This window comes from Triticum urartu, chromosome 6 (assembly GCF_003073215.2).
Source record: "Triticum urartu cultivar G1812 chromosome 6, Tu2.1, whole genome shotgun sequence".
Lineage (NCBI taxonomy): Eukaryota > Viridiplantae > Streptophyta > Magnoliopsida > Poales > Poaceae > Triticum > Triticum urartu.
The window spans coordinates 571215253-571237114 of NC_053027.1; the positions used below are offsets into that span (position 1 = coordinate 571215253).

General features: G+C 42.7%; 2 protein-coding genes across 4 annotated transcripts; both read left to right on the forward strand.

Annotated features, from left to right (window-relative positions):
- Positions 1–5495, forward strand: LOC125515593 (putative disease resistance protein RGA3). 2 transcript variants are annotated; one of them, XM_048681090.1, is made up of 5 exons: positions 1–495; positions 603–654; positions 770–1648; positions 1806–1883; positions 2072–5495. In XM_048681090.1, exons 1-5 carry the CDS (start codon positions 180–182, stop codon positions 3381–3383), a joined length of 2637 nt encoding a protein of 878 aa, XP_048537047.1. In that variant the 5' UTR covers positions 1–179; the 3' UTR covers positions 3384–5495. The 2 variants fall into 2 exon arrangements, with proteins under 2 accessions (XP_048537047.1, XP_048537046.1); XM_048681089.1 differs by having other exon boundaries at positions 770–5492.
- An 11210-nt stretch (positions 5496–16705) lies between these two features.
- Positions 16706–21847, forward strand: LOC125515594 (putative disease resistance protein RGA1). 2 transcript variants are annotated; one of them, XM_048681093.1, is made up of 4 exons: positions 16706–17142; positions 17262–17550; positions 17673–21365; positions 21517–21847. In XM_048681093.1, exons 1-3 carry the CDS (start codon positions 16833–16835, stop codon positions 21343–21345), a joined length of 4272 nt encoding a protein of 1423 aa, XP_048537050.1. In that variant the 5' UTR covers positions 16706–16832; the 3' UTR covers positions 21346–21365; positions 21517–21847. The 2 variants fall into 2 exon arrangements, with proteins under 2 accessions (XP_048537050.1, XP_048537049.1); XM_048681092.1 differs by lacking the exon at positions 21517–21847 and having other exon boundaries at positions 17673–21432.
- Positions 21848–21862: the final 15 nt, after the last annotated feature.

Here is a 21862-nt window from a genome sequence, read left to right on the forward strand (position 1 = left end):
AGAACAAAATATTCAGTCTGAAACCTTCTTCCTCCTCCTCTGAACCCCTCCCTCGCTCGCTCGCTCGCTCACCGGCGAAATCAAACTCGGTCCCTAGCCATATACTTATAGGCGGGCTAGTGCTCCCCCCCTTCCGCCCCTCGCCGTCCGCTGCCCCTGGGATCTATTCTATCGACGGAATGGAGGCGCTACAAGACACCAGTTCCCTACAGCTGCAGGCGGCGATTCGATGGCTGCTGCACACCATCCTGCCAAGCCTCCTAGTCGGCGGCAAGCTGGACGGGTGGATTCGCCAAGCAGGGCTCGGCAGCCAGGTGGAGGGGCTCCGGGACGAGATCCAGCAGGTCGACGGGGTGGTCTCCGCCGTCAACGCCAGGGCGACCAGGAATAGTTCGCTGGTCAGATCCTTCTCGGTCCTAAAGGAGCTGCTCTACGATGCCGACGACGTGGTCGACGAGCTCGACTGCTACAGCCTACAGCACCAGCTCCACGGAGGTACATCCGTCCAAGCACGCCACCTGTTTGTGTTAATTACCACTTGCATTTTCTTTGGGTCCAGCACCACCATACTAATTTCGAGTCCATGATTTCTTCTGCTACAGGTCCATGGCATTGGCACCATCCCAACGAAATTGATGTGCCAAGTTCTTCAAGGTGACTAATAAGTGCATTATACCTTGTACATTTATAAGTCTCTGTTTTTATACATCTGATGAGTAACAGCCCAATGTGACTCTAATGGCCAATCCACTGCACATTTTTGTTGCAGGACCGGTGACGTTACTGAAAATACAACTGCTCATAATTCATTCAGAAGAAAAAGGAGAAGGGGCGAGAATTCAACAGATGTCCCCACAGCTAACACTGGCCCTTGGAGCAAGGACCAAATTTCGAAAAGGATACAAGACATAACTAGTCAGTTGCGAGATATCCGAGGGAACGTGCGACGGCTTCTCAAGATGCTTGGGCCAGGGTCTCGTGCAGGTCCAAATCGCTGCCAGAGTACAACCACCTCAAACCCACTCCGGGGCACATCAAGTCTTGTTCAAGGGAAAGTGTATGGCAGAGCTGAAGAGAAGAGTTGCATCATAGAGTTGATAAAAGAACGCAAATCAGATGCTGGGGTGACTGTTCTGCCAATTGTAGGCGTTGCAGGAGTTGGGAAGACGACTCTAGCTCAACTTGTATACAATGATCGAGATTTGGAGAGTCAATTTGACCTCCGGATATGGATCTGGGTCTCTAGCAGCTTTGATGAAACCAGAGTCACAAGAGAGATGTTAGATTTTGTCTCCCTGGGAGCACATGAAGGGAAATGCAGGTTTCCCAAGCTTCCAGAAGTCTTGAAGGATCGTGTTAAATCAAAGAGGGTTCTGCTTATTTTGGATGATATTTGGGATGACATAAGTGATTGCCAATGGAACAATCTATTAGCACCGTTTAAGCCTAACAATGCAAACGGCAGCATGATACTCGTGACAACTAGAATACCATCTGTTGCCAAAAAGAGAGGTACAACTGGACCGATTAACTTAGATGGTTTGAAAAATGGTGATTTCTGGCAAATGTTCAAAGCGTGTGCATTTGGTGATGAGAACTATGAAGAGCAAGTTAGTCTGGGTGAGCTTGGACGGCAGATAGCAAAAAGGTTACAGGGAAACCCATTAGCTGCGGAAACTGCAGGGACACTGTTAAGAGAGCATCTTACCATTGATCACTGGAATAATATTTTGAAGAACGAAGATTGGAAATCTCTACAACTCAGTAGTGGTATCATGTCTGCTTTGAAGCTTTGCTATGATCAGCTGCCCTACAATTTACAGCAATGCTTCTCATATTGCTCTATATTCCCCTACGGTTATCATTTTCTTGCTGAGGAGCTGGTACGTATGTGGATTTCACAGGGATTTGTGAAGTGTAACCATTCAAGTATGATACAGGAAGAAGGGCGGCGCTATCTGTGTGACTTGGTAAACCTGGGTTTCTTCAAGCAAGTTGAAAGAAAAGAACTCCCTTCTGGCCATACTCAAACTTACTATGCTATGTCTATTCTTATGCATGATTTGGCTAGGGTAGTTTCAAAAACTGAGTGTGCAGCTATGGATGGTCTGCAGTACAATGACATGCTACCAACTATACATCATTTATCTATAGTAAAGGATGGTCAGACTGGGAATATACTTGGTAGTGAGAACTTTGAAGAAAACATACAGAGCATATTTATATCAGTGGCAAAATTGAGGACATTGGTTTTGATTGGGCAGTATGAATCTTCTTTCTTCGAAGAAGTATTCCGAAAGGCATATAATTTGCGTGTATTGCAAATTTTTGCAACATCTGTTGATTTCCATTCATTCCGGTATAGTTTGGTGAATCTTATACATCTTAGATATCTAAAACTCGATGGTCATGGTGAGCAGGGGAGCTGCTCGCCTCAAGTTCACTTGTATGATAATTCTGCTGTTCGGCATAATGCTACTTTCCTTGCCTTGCAGAATGTGTGTCTAGAGAATTGCAGAGAAAAGCAAGCGGTTCTATCTCTGGAAAACCTTCCATTCCTTACAACATTGAAGTTAACCAACATGTGGGGAGTAAGAGAAGTACTGATTCCGTCAGTGGAGGAGCTAGTTTTAGTTAACATGTCTGGGTTGGAGAGATGTTCCTGCACTTCCTTGGGGGATGGGGTCTCTAGTTTAAGGGTACTGGAGATCCGGAAGTGCAGTGCACTTAGGGTGTTTGATCTGTTCGAGAAAACTCACAGCTCGGAAACTCAGCTGAAGCCATTGGATGCTCTACAGCTGCATTCCTGCACATCTCTGGAAGATTTGAGAATTGAAGACTGTGGAGGGATCATCGCAATAGAGGGCCTTCACCTCGTGAAACTCAGGCATTTGAATGTATGCAAAACATCTATTTTTCGTGGTATATCAGGGAAGGGCTATCACCTAGGATCTCAACTGGATCTATTTATAATTAGTGACTTGTCCCTCCTTACCACATCAATCTGCAAGGGGCTCACCTGTCTCCAGAGCCTAATAATTCAAAATTTGAAGTGCAAGGCCACGAGACTAACAGATGATCAAGAGAGCGCGCTTCTGCTCCACAAGTCCTTGCAAGAGCTAGTGTTTGGCGATTGTGAGTACCTCGTGCATCTTCCTGCAGGACTGCACAGCCTTCCTGCCCTCAAGATATTGAAAATCAGAAGCTGTAGCAGCATATTAAGGCTTATGAAGGAGGAACTCCCACCTTCGCTGGTGGAACTGGAAATCGACTATTGCAGCGTTGAGTTGGCAAAACAATGCAGATTGCTAGCAACAAGCAAGCTAAATGTCATAATTTATGAGGACTATGACCAAGAAGAAACCGATACTTCCAGCAACTAGCGTATCTGTATCGGATACCGTATCCGATACTGATTCTTCCCGGATACGTCCCTGATACCTCTCAGGCTTTAGTAGTGCCGGTTGCTATTGGTTCTTCCTTTTGTTGGAATCATGGATTAGAAGATACTCCCTCTGTACCATAATATTTGTTGTTTTAGCAGCTCAATTTATCAGGTTGCTTTGTAAGGTATTCTTCTGCCATTTATCGGGTTGGAATTGTAAGCAGTTGTATCATTGTATGGTACGCTCAGGCCAACTGTGTTTCAAGAAAAGAAAAGAGAAGCTAAATGTATATTCCTTCTGTTATGATTATAACACTTGGCTCTAGACTATGCACAGATTTGAGTTCCCTTCAAAATCACATCATCATGCTGTCAAGTTGGTGAGTATGATGTCTCTTAATCTTAATTTTAGTCTCAACCTGTTTGGATTTCAGAAAGCAAAACCAGGAGTCATGCTTCCATGTACAAGTTACTACTACCTCTCTGCCATATCAACCAAGGCATTGGATGGTAAACCTGCCTGTTTCATTGTTTCTTATTTATTTATATGATGTTGTGAGCTCAGAAAGATGATTATTTTCCATTCCCATAGATGTGTTCTGCTGATCGTTCACAAATTGACCAGAAGAAGCCAGTCCAAAAACTCCCTTGCGATGACGCCATGCACAAATGGTAGGCGGACCAGATCCATAGGCCCGGACAGATGGAGTTCACATTTGCTTCTTCAGAAATCAGGATGGTCAGTGGTTGAGAGAAAAAAAAACAGGATGCACAATGGTTTGAAAAAGAAAAGAAAATAAATCAGGATCGACCCACCGGTACACAAAACTCTCATCTCCATCTGTCATATATTCAGGATGACATTTGTTATTCCGTCTTTGATTGTTGTAGTTTTCTTTTGTGATCTGACCTGGGTGTGAACAATGGCAATGGCAAGTTCTGAGGAGTTCAAAGGTGTGTTGCTCATACTAGAATATGAACTGCTCCCTCCGATACAAATTAATTGTCGCAGCGACAGCTAATATGGATCAGAGGGGGTACTTTATTTTGTAAAAACACAAAATAATTCATTTTCAGAAGTCAGAATCTAAGCATAAAACAATGAAAAGAGCACGGCGATAAAATTCAACAAGCATTAACCATTTAAACAACAAAAAGACTATTAATTGTCTCAGCGAAATTGGTTGATGTTCTTTGTCGTTGACATCAAAAGAACAAAAAAACTTCTATGCCTCAGTGGTATGTATAGTGGAGCTCCTCTACACACTCTGTAAAATTTCTTGCATTTACAGCGCTACGTGTTGTTCCAACCAACACTGCTGCTGTAAAGATACACTCCAAAAATAACAGTCTCTTATTTTACATGGAACAGAAATACAACCTTCTTCAGTAGGAGAAGGAAAAGCACATCGCAGGGCTTTGTGGTGGTCCAGAGCCACATGGGAAGGCCAGGCGTTCGGATCAGGTTCGGATTTACTGCAAGTCCCAACGTTCAGGTTGTCCGGTGCTGCGATGGATTTGGGAGGAAAGATGCTTCAGCAAAAGTAGGGGCCATCAGTAAGTATGTTTTATCATTTTTTTATAGCCCCATTCGGGTTCGGTTCGGTTCGGGTTAGTGTGTCATTAAGCAGGGGAATTAGCATTAACCAGATGGGTCGCTACCCTTTGCCTTTGGCTCCACAACAACTAAACTGTTCGGGTTCGGTTCGGATCGACATAGTAGATAGATAAATTCAGTAGTTTGCGTGCGTGCGGATTGCGACAGATTTGGTTTGTCGGTGTAAGGCGACTGCATCGATCGGGTTCCATTCGGGTCGGGTTGCTGTGTCATGAAGCGGGGACCCAGCATTGACCAGGCGGGTTCGTGCCTTCCCAGATCGACCATGTGTATATAATATAAATAGCCCTTGAAGTGGCTGCAAAGGTGCTGTTGTATCATTGTCCAAGCCCAAAATCTCAAAACTGCTGTTGTATCCATCCTTCCTCTTGTCTGCGTGGTGGCGTTCAGGGGCTTTGTCGTCCTGAGGAAGGTGAAATAGCTAGCTAGCTGTATCAATTCTGCATTCTTTTGCTAGACTATCAGACTTGGCAGACAGTAGTGTTGTGTGAGATATACATTTGACCGCATTTGTATTATGCTGTGTATGTGAACTTTGAGTTACCACCAATCGCTAAAATAATCAGCAAAGAAAGAACTAGTATTATGTTACAGGCCACATGACGACCCTATTGACAGGGATGAATGAATCCTCCTTCAAAAATTGAACTCGGAAACTTTTCTCAAGAAGGACAAAAACTAACTAGATCATCTTTAATCAGCGTATGAGCAGTGGAAAATAGTTGACGTAACTATCAATTTTGAGAAAAATCATCAAACAAGAAATCACTTATGAATTAAATGGTCTCTTGGTTGATTTTTCTAAGTAGCCAGAGAAGTCCATTTTTTTCTTCTGAAGATCAGACAATCAGTGAGAAGATCAAGAATTACACAATAGATTGAATGAGTTATATCTAAGTAGCTTGATTGAAGAATTACACAATAAATTCACGGACTAAAGAAATCTAGTTAATATTTCCGGATTATACGAATTAGAATAGATAATGATTAACTGAGATTTTGCAAACTTATATCCCTTTCCTTAATGATCCAAACAGATATACATACATTAGTCGAGAATACAATGAGTTCTTTGGACTCATGTATTTTCAATTTTCGTTGAGCTGCTTGAAAACAGAGCAAACAACTGACAATCAGAGACAACCAACCAACAAGTAGTGATTCAATGGTGAAAGCAATTCCATAATCAGAGACTGGTTTTGCTAATTCCATAATCCACACACATCTTCCTTGCACAATTGAAGGATAGAAGTATTTCAGGCAATAAGAGAAAACATGAAAACCATTCACAAGAAATAAGAGTAGCACAATGAATGATTTTGCCATAAAAAAACATCATCATGATTCAAGAACAATAAGAGCAAAACACGAAAACCATTCACAAACCATCACAGAACTTAGAACCCGAGTGGAAACCGATCGGGTTCGCTCCTTGATTCCAGTGGCAACTAATTAAGTATCATGCACGCACGGCTTGACCTGGTTGGTGGCTTTGTCACACATGGCATGGGGACACAGCTTGTCCTTTTCGTCAATGCACCTTTTATCTATCTGCGATGCCCCACCACTTGAATCCGAACCGAACCCGAAGGATACCACGCAGGGAATGCTAAGCACACTTAGCGCTGCAATTAATTATCACTCCTCATCAGACACAGAAATGTCCTTTCAATAGTAATATCATCAGTAAGTATGTTTTATCATTTTTTTATAGTTCCATTCGGGTTCGGTTCGGTTCGGGTTGGCTTGACCTGTTTGGTGGCTTTGTCACACATGGCATGGGGACACAATTTGTCCTTTTCATCAATGCACCTTTCCTCCATCTGTGATGCTCCACCACTTGAATCCGAACCGAACCCGAAGAATATTATGCAGGCTTATCGGCTGGACAGAGACATACTAATTAATTATCTGTAGAATGCTAAGTATACTTAGCGCTGCAGTCATCAATCTTCGTCAATTTGAGAAATGTCCTTTTGTAGAGAATATTTTCCTGAAGGATGTGCTAATTATACTGTTATTTCATTCAAACTGAACATTTTCCTTGTCTTGTACAGTAGAGAATTAGTGATGGATAGTCGGTTGCCTAGTTTTTAGGTAGCTCACTCCGTGTGCAAGGGGAACTTAAACAATTCTTAAATTACTACTAGTAAACTTAACATGCATTTGATGGCTACTTTTGTTTGTGCATTAATTAGGCCCAAAAATGCTGAGAAGCAAATCCATTGGCCTGGGTATCTTCCGTTCCTTGTTTTTCAGATATTATGGGAGGTTAGAAACAACTTCACTGGTGCTTTATAAGGACCAACCCGAATAGAAGAGTGGCAAACACGAACCGAACCCGAAAGGAAACCCCGCGTGGTCGACCCCTGCTCTAATGGCCTGTTTTACCATTTAGACTAAGACAGCAACGTGGCGCATTGATTTAACCCATGAATTCAACCAGAAACCGACCCGAACATCTCATTTCTTGACTTAAGTTATTTGTGGAGTGCTAAGCATGGGTGTGGGAAATTAGTTTCTAGAATGGGAGAGTCCAAAATACCATTTACCATATGATAATTGATAAACAGGGTCAAATGTGATAGAAATACATTTTAGAGAATAGAATGTTGCATTTTGGAATGCAAATATTTGAAATGTGTTTGCTTAACCATACTGGCTGGCTGGTAGCTTAGATGTTGGGGTTCGAAGACTAAGTAAGCAGCAGGTAGCAGGGCAGTGGAAGCAGTATACTAGTATTTGGTTCTCAACACAGCAGAGGGCGACTACACCGATCGGGTTCATTCGGTTCGGGTTGCTTCAGCTGCCAACAGAAGTTCCGACAAAACGGAATAGAAACAAAGAGCACATATGTGTCAACAAACCGTCTCAAAAAAATTCGACCTAGACTCAAATCAAATTCAGACACTCCCTTTATTTTATAAGGGGAGTAAACAGCAAGCCTGAAAACATCACATATTTCTACAACCAAATATGGTGATGTTTTCAGGCTTCTCCCATTTCTCAAACTCCTCCACATATATGCTTTTCAGACTTTACATCTTCGCATATTTTTTTGTTCATTTCTCAGACTCCTGGGAGCTGAAAACTGAAATGCAACGTTTGGGCCGGGTTTGGCTGAAGATGAGCGGCATTGCAACTTCCTCCTCCCTTGATATTGGGTGATTCTGACTACGTGAGCCACTGTTGGCATAAATACTGGCAACGAGCATTCGGGTTCGACTCGGGTTCTGCGATCGGTTTGGGAGGAAAAAAAGTCTTGAGCAAGAGATGGCTCCATTCGCTTACATGCGTGTGCCCAATGTCGCTGTCAGGGAAAGTTGTGGGATTGCATCGATGGGAATGGGTGGCTAAACACGCCTTTGCCTTCAGAGGGCTGTCAACTTTCGGGTTTTCGGTTCGGTTCGGAACTTCGGATCAGATCGGGTTGCTGCAGTATTGACCATCTTGCTGGGCTCGTCACCCCTCTCTTTCTCTGCCTTCACAGCACTGCGAAACGTCCACTCAGACCGGCCGTGTGCCGGTGTGCATGTGTATGAAACTATAAATAGCTCCTCAACCTGAACCTGCCAAAGCAAGCCTTTCTCTTCTCCAAAGCTCTCAAAGCCCCAACCTGAACCACTCTCTGTTGTGCCGCCTCACCACGCGCAGCTCTACGGAAAGGTCAGCCATGGACATCATCTTCACCATCTTGGCATCCATCTCCGCGGCGTGCTCCGACAGGAAGAACCTTCCCAAGGCCCTCATCTCCGGCGGGATCTTCAAGGCCGCTGCGGCGCTGTGTCTCGTCTTCTTCCAGGGGCCGGGAGGCGTGTTCCTCCATCACGGGAAGGCCCCCTACTACCTCTACTACGGCATCCTCGTCACCATTGCCATCTTTGGGCTCGTGGAGGCGTCCGTGGGATGCTGGGTTTCCGGGAGGCTGGATGATCGGCACGCCGCCGGGAAGGCGGTCCTCTGCGTGTCCTTCCTTCCTTTGATCTGCGTGGCTGCCTTCGGGGGATTCGTAGTCCTGAGGAAGGTGAACTAGCTAGCTAGCTAACTGAGCCGGCTGTGCCATCCGAGTGCATCCTGTATATGAACGTCACATGTATCGTTTTGCTAGGATGTCAGACTTGGCACAGTTGGTGCCAGAATAATCAGTGCAGTGGTGTTGTGAGACATCTATCATTTGATTTCATTAGTAATATTCTGTGTATGTGAACTTGTTGTGTTACAACTTAGACGCCAACTGACGACCCTACTGACAGGGATTAATGAAACATTCTTCAAAAATTCGACTCAGTTTTTTTTCTCAAACAGGACAAAGCTAACAAGGTATACACGGTGGAAATAATTACCGAAAAAGGCTTTTGCCCCGCTTTATATATAAAGCATCAAACCACAAGCATCGAGTACAACCACGCGGTGGAAATAATTGATCTAACTATCACAACCTCCTTTGATCACTTCATCAGTTAAATGTCTCTTGGTTGATTTTTCTAAGTAGCTAGACAAGTACATTTACCTGAAGATCAGACAATCAGTGAGAAGATGAACACAGTAGATACAAGGGCTAGAGAAATCTACTAAATATTTTTGGGTTATATACATAATATAATAGAAAATGATTAACTGAGATTTGCAAAATCATGAGCCTTTCCTTAATGATTCAAACAGCTAGACATACATGAGTCAAGAATACAATCAGTTCTCTGGACTCATGTATTTTCAATTTCCATTGAGCTGTTTGAAAACAGAGCAAACAACTGACAATCAGAAGCAGCCAACCAACGAGTAGTGATTCAGTGGTGAAAGAACTACTGAGACTAGTTTTGCTAAACATTTAAGGATTTACTGGCATAGCTAATTCCAGAATCCATACACATCTTCCTTGCACAATCCAAGGATAGAAGTATTTCAGGCAATAGGAGCAGAACAGGAAAACCATTCACAAGAAATAGCACAAAGAATGATTTTGGCATCACGAAAAACAGCATGATCCAAGAATAATAAGAGCAAAACACAAAAACCATTCACAAAGTATCACACAGTTTCGAACCCGAACGGAACCGATCGGGTTCTCTCCTAGCTAGATTCCCAAAGTAATTAATTAAGTATCATGCACGCATGGCTTGACGTTGGTGGCTTTTGTCACATATGGCATGGGGACACATCTTGTCCTTTTCGTCAATGCACTTTTTCCTTGGTCCTGTGATTCCCCACCACTTGAATCCGAACCGAACCCGAAGGTGATGATGATTAGAGACCTTGTCAAATGCTGTCACTGATGACTCTAATACTAATTCTCCTTAGAATGCGAAGGATACCTAGGGTTACAATCAGTCGGCGGCGGCTTCAGAAATGCCCTTTATCATAGTGTTATTTCGTTTAAACCGAACAATGATGGATATTCAGTTCCCTGGTATTTTGGTAACTGGAAATAAATAAAAAATTATTGGTATTAGGAAAATGAACGTGCATTTGATGGCTACTGCGGATTGTGCATTATGCCCAAGAATGCTGAGAAGCAAACCAATTGCTTGTGTATCTATGGTGCACGATAAACGGCTTTGTTTGAGATACTATTGAGCTTGGATATTAGCTGCTGACCGTGATAGGTATGGGACCTATAAACAACTTTACAGGTGCTTTAACAGACCACCCGAACAGAAGAGTGGCAAACACGAACCGAACCCGAAAGGAAGCCCCATGTGGTCAATCCCGGCTCTAATTACCCATTTTGCCGTTTAGATTTAGACAGTGACATGATGCATTGACTTAACCCTTGAATCCGACCGAACATCTCGTTTCTTGACTTTAGTTATTTCTGGAGTGCTAAACAGGGGTGTGGGCAAATTAATTTCTAGAATGGGGAAAATCCAATCCTGTTTACCAATGTGATAAATAGGCAGGCTCAAATGTGATACGTACCACAAAAAATGTGAATTATGTGATAGTAGTACATTTTAGAGAACAAACCAAAGTTGCATTTTGGAATGCTAATATTTTGAACTACTCTTGCTTAAAGAGACTGGCTGGCCGACCGGTAACAGGGGTTAAGGACTAAGTAAACAGCAGCTAGCAGGGCAGGGGAAGAAGTATGAGGTTCTCAGCATGGCAGAGGGCGAGGACGACGGGGACTGCAGCACCGACCTAGGCTGGCATGATTTCTTTAAAAAGAGGAGCAACCTACAAACCTGAAAACATCACATATTTGATTGTAGAAGTAGTGTCTGAAGATGTGAAGTCTCGTTTGGAACAAAAGGATTTTGGATGGAAGAAAAAAAGAAAGTAATTCTCAAAGGAATGAGTCATTATCATTGACCGTAGAACTATTGCAATGGGTGTCCCTTTCTCAAACTCCTGGGAAATGAAAACTGATATGCAGTAGTTCGGGTTGGATTACGTCGGCGAAGATGGGCGGCTGGCACTGCAGGTTCCTCCTCCTTGGGATTGGGTGACTACGACTACGTGGGCCGGCGTTGACACAAGTACTGCCAACTAGCATTCGGGTTCGGACCGGGTTCTGTGATCGGTTTAGGAGGCAAAGATGTGCTCAGCAAGAGATGTTCAATTGGCATGCGTGCGTGTGTCCAAGGTCGCTGTCACGGAGAAGAATGCTTGTCTAAACGCGTCTTCATCCTTGCCTTTGTCTGTGAGTTTTCGGGTTCGGTTCGGAACTTCAGATCGGGTTGCTGCAGCACTGACATTGTGTCCCTTTATTAAGGAAGCAGATAACTAGTTAATATTTTTGTATTCTTTAGAATAAAATATAATACAAAATGATTAACTCTGAGATTTTGCAAAATTGTGTCCCTTCCTTTAATGATTCAAACAGCTAGACATACATGAGTCAAGAATATAATCAGTTCTATGGACTCATGTATTTTCAATTTTCATTAAGCTGTTTGAAAACAGAGCAAACAACTGAGAATCAGAGGCAACCAACCAACGGGAGTAATGATCAAAAGTCAAAGCACTATCAAAGATGGTTTTGCTAAATATGCAAGGATTTACTGCCGTAGCTAATTCTGGAATCCACACACATCTTCCTTGCACAATCGAAGGATAGAAGTATTTCAGGCAATAAGAGCAAAACACAAAAGCCATTCACAAGAATGATTCAGGCATCACAAACACCATCATAATTCAAGAATATTAAGAGCAAAGCACTAAAACCATTCACAAACTATCACAGAGTTTCGAACCCGAACGGAACCCGATCGGGTTTGCTCCTTGATTCCAGATGAAATTAACTAAGTGTCATCCATGCACGGCTTGACCTTTGGTTGGTGGCTTTGTCACACATGGCATGTGGACGTTGTCCTTTTCATCCACTGAGATGCTCCACCACTTGAATCCGAGCCGAACCCGAAGAATATTACGCAGACCTATCGGCTGGACAGAGACATACTATTATCTGTAGGATGCTAAGCATGCATACTTAAGGCAGTCATCAGTCCTCGTGATAATGTTATGCTGTTATTCCATTCAAACTGAACATTTTCTTTGTCTTGCACAGTAGAGAATTAGTGATTGATAGTGGATACTCTGTTGCCTAGATTTCTGGGTACCTCTTTCCGCATGTAAAGGGAACTAAAAAATGAAAACCCAAAATTAGTATTAGGAAACTGAATGTGCATTTGAGGGCTACTGTTTCGTTTGCAAATTAAGCCCAAAATGCTGACAAGCAAATTCATTGGCTTGTGTATCTACAGTGCGTTGTCTGAGACAGTATTGAGCTTGGATAATAGCTGTCGCTGACAGGCATGTACCAAAAAAATTCACTTGTGCTTATACAGACCAACCCGAACAGAAGAGTGGCAAACACGAACCGAACCCGAAAGGAAACCCCCGCTCTAATTGCCCTTTCTGCCGTTTAGATTAAGACAGCGACGTGACACATTGACTTAACCCACGAATCGGACCTGAACCCGGCCCGAACATCTTGTTTCTTGACATAAACTATTTGTGGAAGGCTAACCATTGTCTAAGTAATATGGAAAATTATTATCTACATTGGCAAATCTAAATCTTGTTAACCGATGACATGGTAAAATGTGATAGCAGTACAGTTTTAGTGAGCAAACCAATGTTGCATTTTGGAATGTTAATATTTGAACTAGGGGCTTGCTTAAAGGGACTGGCTGGCCGGTAACAGACTGGGGGTTTGACGACCAAGTAAGATTAGATTCTCAGCACGGCAGAGGGCGACGGCGAGTGCACCGATCGGGTTTGTTCGGTTCGGGTTGCTTCAGCTGACGACGAAATGCTGAGGCAGCTTCCAGAGTCGTGAAGCAGAGGACCCAGGACTTGCTGACTATGCCATCCTCTGCCTTTTCTTTTCCACAGCGCTGCAGGCAGCCGTTCGGTTTCTCTTCGGTTTGCCACTGCTGAGGCCGTTCTCTATAAATAGATACACCCATATACCAAAAGTTCTCTGTAAAACCCCAACAACACTTCACCACCATGGCCGTCCTCAGCAACATTGTGACCCTGATCTCCGAGGCTTTCTCCGACCGGAAGAACCTCCCGCGGGCGCTCATCTCCTGCGGCGTCCTCAAGGCCGCCGCGGCGCTCTGCCTCCTTCTGTTCAAGGCGCCCGGGGGCATCTTCCTTCACCACGGCAGCGGGGCTCTGTACCTCTACTTCGCCGTGCTCATCGCGGTGGTGGTCTTTGGGATCGTGGAGGCGTTGGTCGGCGTCTGGGTGTCCGGCGAGCTGCACGAGAGGCACGACGTCGGGAAGACGGTGCTTTGGGTGTCCATCCTCCCTCTCGTCTTCGTGGCTGCTCTTGGGGGCTTCAGCTTTCTCTAGAGCATCAACTGTCAACTATGTGCATGTCCAGGGTGTTGCTAAGCTAAGCTAGCTAATACGTAGCCTACTTCTCCTAGTAGCGTTGTGTGTCCGGGAGAGCTTTGGTTATTCATTATATATGATGCAATCTAGTGTGTTCTTCGGTCAATAGTTATTGGTTCAGATGTAGTTCACGATCGATCTGAAATAACTTTTGTCTTAAGAGTAATGAGTTAATTACTCCTGTTAATTTGCCTTCCTATATTTTGTATTTCCATGTGCAAACATAAAGGTAAAGTGAAACAATTTGGGAGATCTTATTCACCCGTTTGGATGAATCAATATCACATAACGCACCCATATTTTGCAGAACAGGTTCGGCCTAAAATACAACTTTAGTTTTTCTGAAAAGTATTTTACATTCTGATATCAGGCTGGCGGCCCGTTAGCAGTGGGAGCGCGCGCACAATTTTCATGAGAGCACATGCACACAATTTTTGTTATGGAATGGCTTCGACGGAAGGGCGCCCTATGTCTCACATTCAGCGAGACAAATGAACCCTCGCTGAAGCGTTGGGTGCCGTGAGTAGGGCCGGCTTAGGCGCGAGGAAAACAATAGCTTTGTTTTTCTGTTTTTTTCTTCATGTTTTTTGCTTTCTTTTTTTACTTCCGTTTGTACATCCAAATATTCTAAATAAATACATTACAAAAATCACTCTACAAAAACCATTTAAAAAAGGTTCATTGTGTATAGAGACAATCTTTATCATGAATAAGGAAAAATGTATAAAAAATAAAACATGTATGAAACAATTTGATCATGTATTTTCAAATTTAAATCAATCGTTTGAAAAAAATGTTGAATAAGTGTTTTAAAAATGTTAAGCAAGCATTTGGAAAATGTTCAATGTGTGTAGAATAAATGTTGACCATGTATTAATAAAATGATGAAAAAAAAATTAATCTTGTATAGAAAAAGGTTAATCAAGAATCTGAAAATTGTTGAATAAGTATTTAATTTTTTAAAATGTGTATAGAAAAAATATTGACAATGTATTAAAAATAATGAATTAATTTTTATCATGTATATAAAAATGTTATTCAAGAATTTTAACAAATGCTCAAAAAGCATTTGAAAAATGTTAAATGTGTTCGGAAAAAATGTTGACCATGTGTTAAAAAATGTTAATATTGCATTTAGAAAATATTAATAAAGCACTCAAAAAATGTTAAATGTGCATAGAAAACATATTGACCATGTATTATAAAATGTTAATATTGTATTTGAAAAAATTTAATCAAGCATTTAAAGAAAGTTTAAAAGCGTGTATAGGAAAAATGTAGACCAAGTATTCAAAAAATGTTAATCTTTATATTTTAAAATGTTAAAAGTGTGTATTGGAAAAAACTGTTGAGCATGTATCAAAATAATAATAAATTTGTATTGTAAGGATGTTAAATGCGTATTATGAAAATGTTGTTGACATATACAAAAGTTGTAGAATGGAACCAGAAGAAACAAAGAAAACCAAAAAAATGAAATAAATAAACCAAAGAAAAAGAAAAACAAAAACCAAAGAAACAAATGCAAAAAGCAAAAAGAACAAAGAAAACAGATGAAAATCAAGGAACAAATAAATAAAAACCAAAGAAATAAAAGATAAAACCAATGAAAACCAAGTAAATAAACAAGTAAAAATATAGAAAAAGTAACAAAACCGATGAAAAGCAAAGAAAAAACTGTGAAGAAACAACGAAAAAAATAAAGAAAACGGAAAAGAAATGAAAAAAAAGTAAAACCCTGGAATAAACAAAGAAAACCAACTAATTAGAGGGTGCCCTTTTTGGGGAACTCAACTGTCACTTTTGGCGGCCTGGGAGCGTGCCACTTGGTGCGCCCAGTTATCGGCATGTGTCGCGTGCTGGTGCATCTTTGGATTTTTTTTTTGCAACATTTTCTAGTTTTGTTTGTTTTTTCGGCTGTTGCTAGGTTTCCCTAGGTTTTGGTGAAAAATCTTTATTGTTTTTTTTTCAAGAAACACAAAGCATAGTTGTCCTTTTGTGAGAAGTACAGTCCATGCTTTCACGGGAAGCACGGTTATGCTTTCTGAAGAGAGAAAATACAACTGTGCTTTAAAAAAAAGGGAAAAGCACAGCTTGTGTTTCCACGAGAAGCACAACTATGGTTCCCGAAAAGTGAAAAACGCAGGCCTGCTTCCCAGGAAAAAGTGGAAAACACAACTGTGCTTCTGGGTTCCATTTTTTCCGGTTTCTATCTCTCTTTATGTAGTTTATGATTTTACGATTTTTATTCTGTTTTTTTGGTTTTTTTGTTTTTCCACTAAACAAAAGTTCATCAAATTCTGTGTTAACACATGATGTAGCTTCAATGATGTCGACGAGAAATGTAATGATGAAAATGGTTCGTAATTTGGATACATTATTCAAGAGATAAAACAAACGCCGCCCAACAAGAGACAGGAATGACCTGTGCAAGGAACATTATTCAAATGAGTGTATGCGCGTGTATATGAGCGCTTGTATCTGTACTGATGCTTAAAAAAAAATTTAGCGATGTCACCCAACAATGTGTACTTTCCCGGGAAGGAGAGACTTTCACGGGCCAGAGTGGGCTCGTTTAGAGGGCAGCCCATGTGAGAGGGACAAATACGAAATAGTACGACACGTCTCTGAACGTCTCTGATGGTCTCTCAAGTCTGAAGTCTGAACCTTCGTCGTGTCGTTCCAGCCCCTCTCGTTTCATCGGTTTCCTCACTCTCACTCATGATTACAACAAAGAAAGGTGAACGGGAAGCAGGCAGTGGTGGTGCTTTTGGACTTTCCCACGGCACAACAAAGACAAAAGGTGAACGGGCAGTGAAAAGCAGCGGCCGGGTTACGATGCGACTACTGTTCTCAACCTTTCCTCTTCCTCTGTCTCTGAACCCACTCTCACTCACTCACTGCTGCTGCATCTTAACCAGCTGCTGCCCTCTCCAATTCTCCATCCCCTGATAGTTGCTTCCGTGGTTCCTCCGGGATCTGGTGATGGATGCGGTGGAAGACACCATGCTGGAGGCCGCCATTGGGTGGCTTGCAGACACCATCCTTGCAAATCTCCCAGACGGCGGCAAGCTGGATTCTTGGATACGGCAAGCTGGCCTCGGCAACGACATCGGGAAGCTCAAGGCCGAGGTCGAGGCGGTGGAGATGGTGAGTTCTGCTGTGCAGGGGAGGGCGGCCGGGAACAAGCCGCTGGCCCGATCCCTCGCAGCCGTCAAGGAGCTGCTCTACGATGCCGACGATGCGGTCGACGAGCTGGACTGTTACAGGCTCCAGCAGCACCAGCTCCAGCCAGGTAATTTTGGTATCTGCTGAATTGCTTGCTAATTGGCAGTTCCCTTTTGTTCTTTCTATTATTTACGTCAGGCACGACATGCTAAATATCTGGTCCACTTTCTCTTCTGCCTGCCTTAGAGACACTGCTCCAAACGGATGGAACGCAACAAACTGTTGAGAATTCTAGAGAAAATACTGATGATGTACAGGGTTGCGGCAATAACAGGTTACGGTCCGAGGTATGGGATCAATTTGAAATCACATCTTTTCTTGAACAAACCGGAGGGCCTTCGCCTTCGAGAGCAAGATGCAAGCGCTGCCAAACAGAGCTTATGTGCGGAACCAAGAATGGGACATCAGTTTTGCGCAAACATCTCATCACCAAAGGTTGTAGCAACAAACGTGGAGCAACTGACCCTTCTTCAAGGTAACCTAGATTATTTTTCTACATTGCACCTGCACACTTTTTGCGAGTGTTTTCCAATACACATGTGCTTAAGAGTATATTAATGTTCTCACTGCTAATCCATGGTCTGTTTCTCATTGCAGCACTGCTGGTGCTACTACGATTCCTACGCATGTTGCAGCTGGTAATTTGTCTAGCAGAAAAAGGATGAGAATCGATCAGGAGTCAACACACATCACCGCAGCTAACCCAAACGGTTGGAGTAAGGGTGCATTTTCTGAAAGGATACAAGACATCACTAGTCAGCTGCAAGGGAAACACGGGGCTATCACAAGGCTTCTCAAGATACTTGGGCCAGACTCAGGTGTTGCAAGTTCTAATCATCACTGTCATATTACAATCTCAGATGCACGCCGAAGAACATCAGCTCTTGTTCAAGGGAAAGTGTATGGGAGAGCTCAAGAGAGGGGATCCATCAAAACGTTGATAAAAAAACACAGATCAACTGAAGGTGTAACTGTTCTGCCTATTGTAGGCATAGGAGGAGTTGGGAAGACAACTCTCGCTCAGCTTGTATACAATGATCCAGCTTTGGAAAGTCAGTTTGATCACAAGATATGGATTTGGGTGTCTAGCAACTTTAATGAAATGAGACTCACAAGAGAGATGTTAGATTACGTCTCACACGAAACACATGATGGCCTATGCAGCTTTCCCAAGCTTCAGGAGGTCTTGAAGGGTCATTTTAAATCAAAGCGGGTTCTACTTATTTTAGATGATGTATGGGAAGCCATGGATGACGGCCGATGGAAAAAATTGTTGGCTCCTTTCAATTCTAATGGTGCAGCCGGCAATATGATAATTCTGACAACTAGAAAACCGTCTATTGCCAAAAGGAGAGGTACAACTGGACCAATTAACTTACATGGTTTGGACAATGATGATTTCTGGCTATTGTTTAAAGCATGTGCATTTGGTGATGAGAATTACAAAGAGCAAGCAAGTCTAAGTGACTTAGGACATGAAATAGCAAAAAAGTTAAAAGGGAACCCATTAGCAGCACAAACCGCTGGGGCACTATTAAAAGATCATCTTACTGTGGATCACTGGAGTAACATTCTGAAGACCGAAGGTTGGAAATCCTTGCAACACACTGGTGGCATCATGTCTTCTTTGAAGCTTTCCTATGATGAGCTGCCCTACCTTATGCAGCAATGTTGCTCATATTGTTCCATATTCCCCTATGGTTATGAATTTCATGCCGAGGAGCTAGTTCATCTTTGGATTTCGCAGGGGTTTGTGAAGAGTGATCATTCAAGTAATAGTTTGGAGGAGATGGGACGGTATTATCTGATTTACTTGGTGAACCCGGGCTTGTTTGAGGAGGTTGAAGGTCGAACTTGCTATGTTATGTGTAGCCTGATCTATGATTTTGCAAGGCTAGTTTCAAGAACGGAGTGTGCAGCCTTGGATGGTTTGCAGTGCAGTGGAATTTTGCCAACTATACACCATTTGTCTATAGTAACCAATTCTATATATCAGAGGGACCACCAGACTGGAAACATACCTCGTAATGAGAGGTTTGAATTTCGCTTGCAAAATATAGTTGCATCAGTGAGAAAACTGAGAACATTGGTCTTAATTGGGGAATATGACTCCTTTTTCTTCAAAGCATTCCAAGATGTATTTGAAAAAGCACATAATCTGCGTTTGCTACAAATGTCTGCAACATCTCCTTGTTTTAATTCCTTTCTGTGTAGCTTGGCAAATCCCACACATCTTCGGTATCTAAAAATTCAGGATGGCCATACTGAGCAGAAGGCTTCGCCCCACATTTTGAGCAAGGTTTTTCATCTTCAAGTATTGGATGTTACTTTCTTTAAGCCATTGCATACGGTTCTTCTAGAGGATTGCGGAGAATTGAGAATATCTTTGGAAATGCTTCGGTTTCTTAAAAGGTTGAAGTTGAGCAACATGCAGAGAGTAAGCGAAGTATCGATTCCGTCATTGGAGGAGCTAGTTTTAGATGGAATGCCAGATTTACAGACATGTTCCTGCACTTCCGTGGGGGATATGAAGTCTAGTTTAAGGGTGCTGGAGATCCGGAGATGCCCTTTACTTGAGGTGTTCGATCTGTTTCAGAAAGGTGGTAACTATGGAATTGAGCATAAGTCGTGGTTGCCCAGTCTGAGGAAACTCATTGTGTGCGATTGTCCTCGTCTACAAGTACATACCGCCCTTCCGCCTTCAGCAACATTTTCTGAACTATCAATTAATGAGGTTTCAACAATTATGGCAATGGAGGGATCTTCCATGGAAAAATTAAAAATTAGCGGAGATAAACTTTTGTGTGATACACTCGATGACAAAATTTTGGCATTCCATAATCTTAAAGATATCAAATACTTGGAGATATTGAATTGCAAAAGCCTAACATCCATTTCATTCAAAGGCTTAAGTCAGCTCATCTCCTTAAAGAGTTTTAAAATAGTGCACTGCAAAGAACTTTTCTCTTTGGATGATGTACTAGAGCAGACCCATGACAACATGATAATTGCAAATGAAGATGTTCTCACAGCTCTTGAAAGTCTTGATATTATCAGATGTGGAATAACGGGAAAGTGGCTATCTTTGATGCTGCGACATTCACCGACCCTGAAGGAATTGTATTTATATGACTGCCCGCAGTTGAAACAGTTGAAGATAGAAGAGGAAGGAAATGTTCAACCAAACCTTCTCCCAGCTTTCGAGGCTTCGTCATCCGGGTATGCTGATGGAGTCGTGCACATTCCATTGAATCTCAGAAAGATAAAAATTGGTAGATGCCCTCATATAATATTTGACGGGAGTAGGGAAGGATTTACCTCCTCCTCACAGGTAGAGAACAGAAGATGTCTCCTCCCGCAATCACTTGAACATCTTGATTGGTCTGATTATTCCCGAGAAACTCTACTGCCCTGTTTTGTGGGTAATCTCATGTGGCTCAAAAAATTAAATGTAAGGAATGGAAGAAGTTTGCAATATCTAAAACTTGATTCCTGTAAGGCGTTGGAAGAATTGGAAATTCGCGATTGCAATCAGCTCGTCACATTAGAGGGCATGCGATCGCTTGGAACCCTCATGTCTCTGAAATTATCTTATAACTCAAGATTGAAATCTCTGCAGCTGCATTCCTGCATGTCGCTGGAACGTTTGGAAATTTGGTTCTGCAGTTCGCTCGTCACACTAGAGGGCTTGCGATCCCTCGTGAAGCTTAAGCATTTGTTAATACTCAAGTCCTCTGCCTTGGGCTTGGGATCCCTCGTGAACCTCAAGCATTTGGAAATACTTGATTCCCCTGCCTTGGATTCCCTTACCGCACTGGAGAGTACCGAGCCAGCTGGGGGGATTTCAAGTCATAGCCATGAGTTATTCCCTGCACTGGAAAGTCTCGCGATCGATGACTTGTCTCCCCTTAACATGTCATTCTGCAAGGGCCTCACCTGCCTCCGAAGCCTAAGGCTTGTTTATCCGGATGCAAGGAGACTAACAGATGAGCAAGAGAGAGCGCTTCTGCTCCTCAGCTCCCTGCAAAAGCTCGGCTTTTATGCTTGTAAGGGTCTCGTACATCTTCCCGCAGGGCTGGGAGGCCTCCCTTCCATGAAGAAGTTGGAGATCAGGTGGTGTAAACAAATCTCAGGGCTTCCCAATGCGGGCCTCCCACCTTCGCTCGAAAAACTGATGATCCGTTATTGCAGCGTCGAGTTATCAGAACAATGTAGATCGCTAGCAACAAGCAAGCTGGAGGTCAAAATTGATGGGGACTATGTGAACTGATTACAGAGTATCTTTCTAAGGTATACTTCTACCATATACCCAGTTATTTTTTCGACTAACCACCAAAATCATACAATTGTGTGCTACTGGAGGGATTGCCCACGCCATCCATGTTCGTCACCTCTTATATTTGAAGGGGGGAAAATGCTTAACGTATTTTTCTTGTGACAGGTTGAACAGGTTGTTCGCTCAAGCAGTTGAACACCACCGAGGAAAAAGAAAGAATCCGTTGTCTGCTTGTGTGTCTAATGCACTTGTTCTGTTCCAGCCTTTTCCATATCGCCTCTCTGAATTTCTTGATGCTTGCTGAATGAATCCATGGCCTCGCTCTCGGGAACCTCCTGTACAGCAGGTTCCAGTGGGCCAAAACATAAAACTAGATTCCGCTGTAATTGTAAGAGGTTGTAGTCTGAAACCCGTTAGTGAAACTTTATAAGTAAATTATTGTGCAGTGATGTTGTATTTTTAAGAACGGATGTAGATTTGGTCCAACTGTCGATTGAACCGATATGCAATG

What these genes read in the sequence shown, in the direction of transcription:
- LOC125515593 (XM_048681089.1), top strand. Translation starts at nt 180, where the DNA reads ATGGAGGCGCTACAAGACACCAGTTCCCTACAGCTGCAGGCGGCGATT. An exon ending in ACAGCACCAGCTCCACGGAG is followed by an intron (nt 496 to 602) that starts GTACATCCGTCC and finishes CTTCTGCTACAG; the next exon opens with GTCCATGGCATTGGCACCAT. An exon ending in GATGTGCCAAGTTCTTCAAG is followed by an intron (nt 655 to 769) that starts GTGACTAATAAG and finishes TTTTTGTTGCAG; the next exon opens with GACCGGTGACGTTACTGAAA.
- LOC125515594 (XM_048681093.1), top strand. Translation starts at nt 16,833, where the DNA reads ATGGATGCGGTGGAAGACACCATGCTGGAGGCCGCCATTGGGTGGCTT. An exon ending in GCAGCACCAGCTCCAGCCAG is followed by an intron (nt 17,143 to 17,261) that starts GTAATTTTGGTA and finishes TGCCTGCCTTAG; the next exon opens with AGACACTGCTCCAAACGGAT. An exon ending in GCAACTGACCCTTCTTCAAG is followed by an intron (nt 17,551 to 17,672) that starts GTAACCTAGATT and finishes TTCTCATTGCAG; the next exon opens with CACTGCTGGTGCTACTACGA.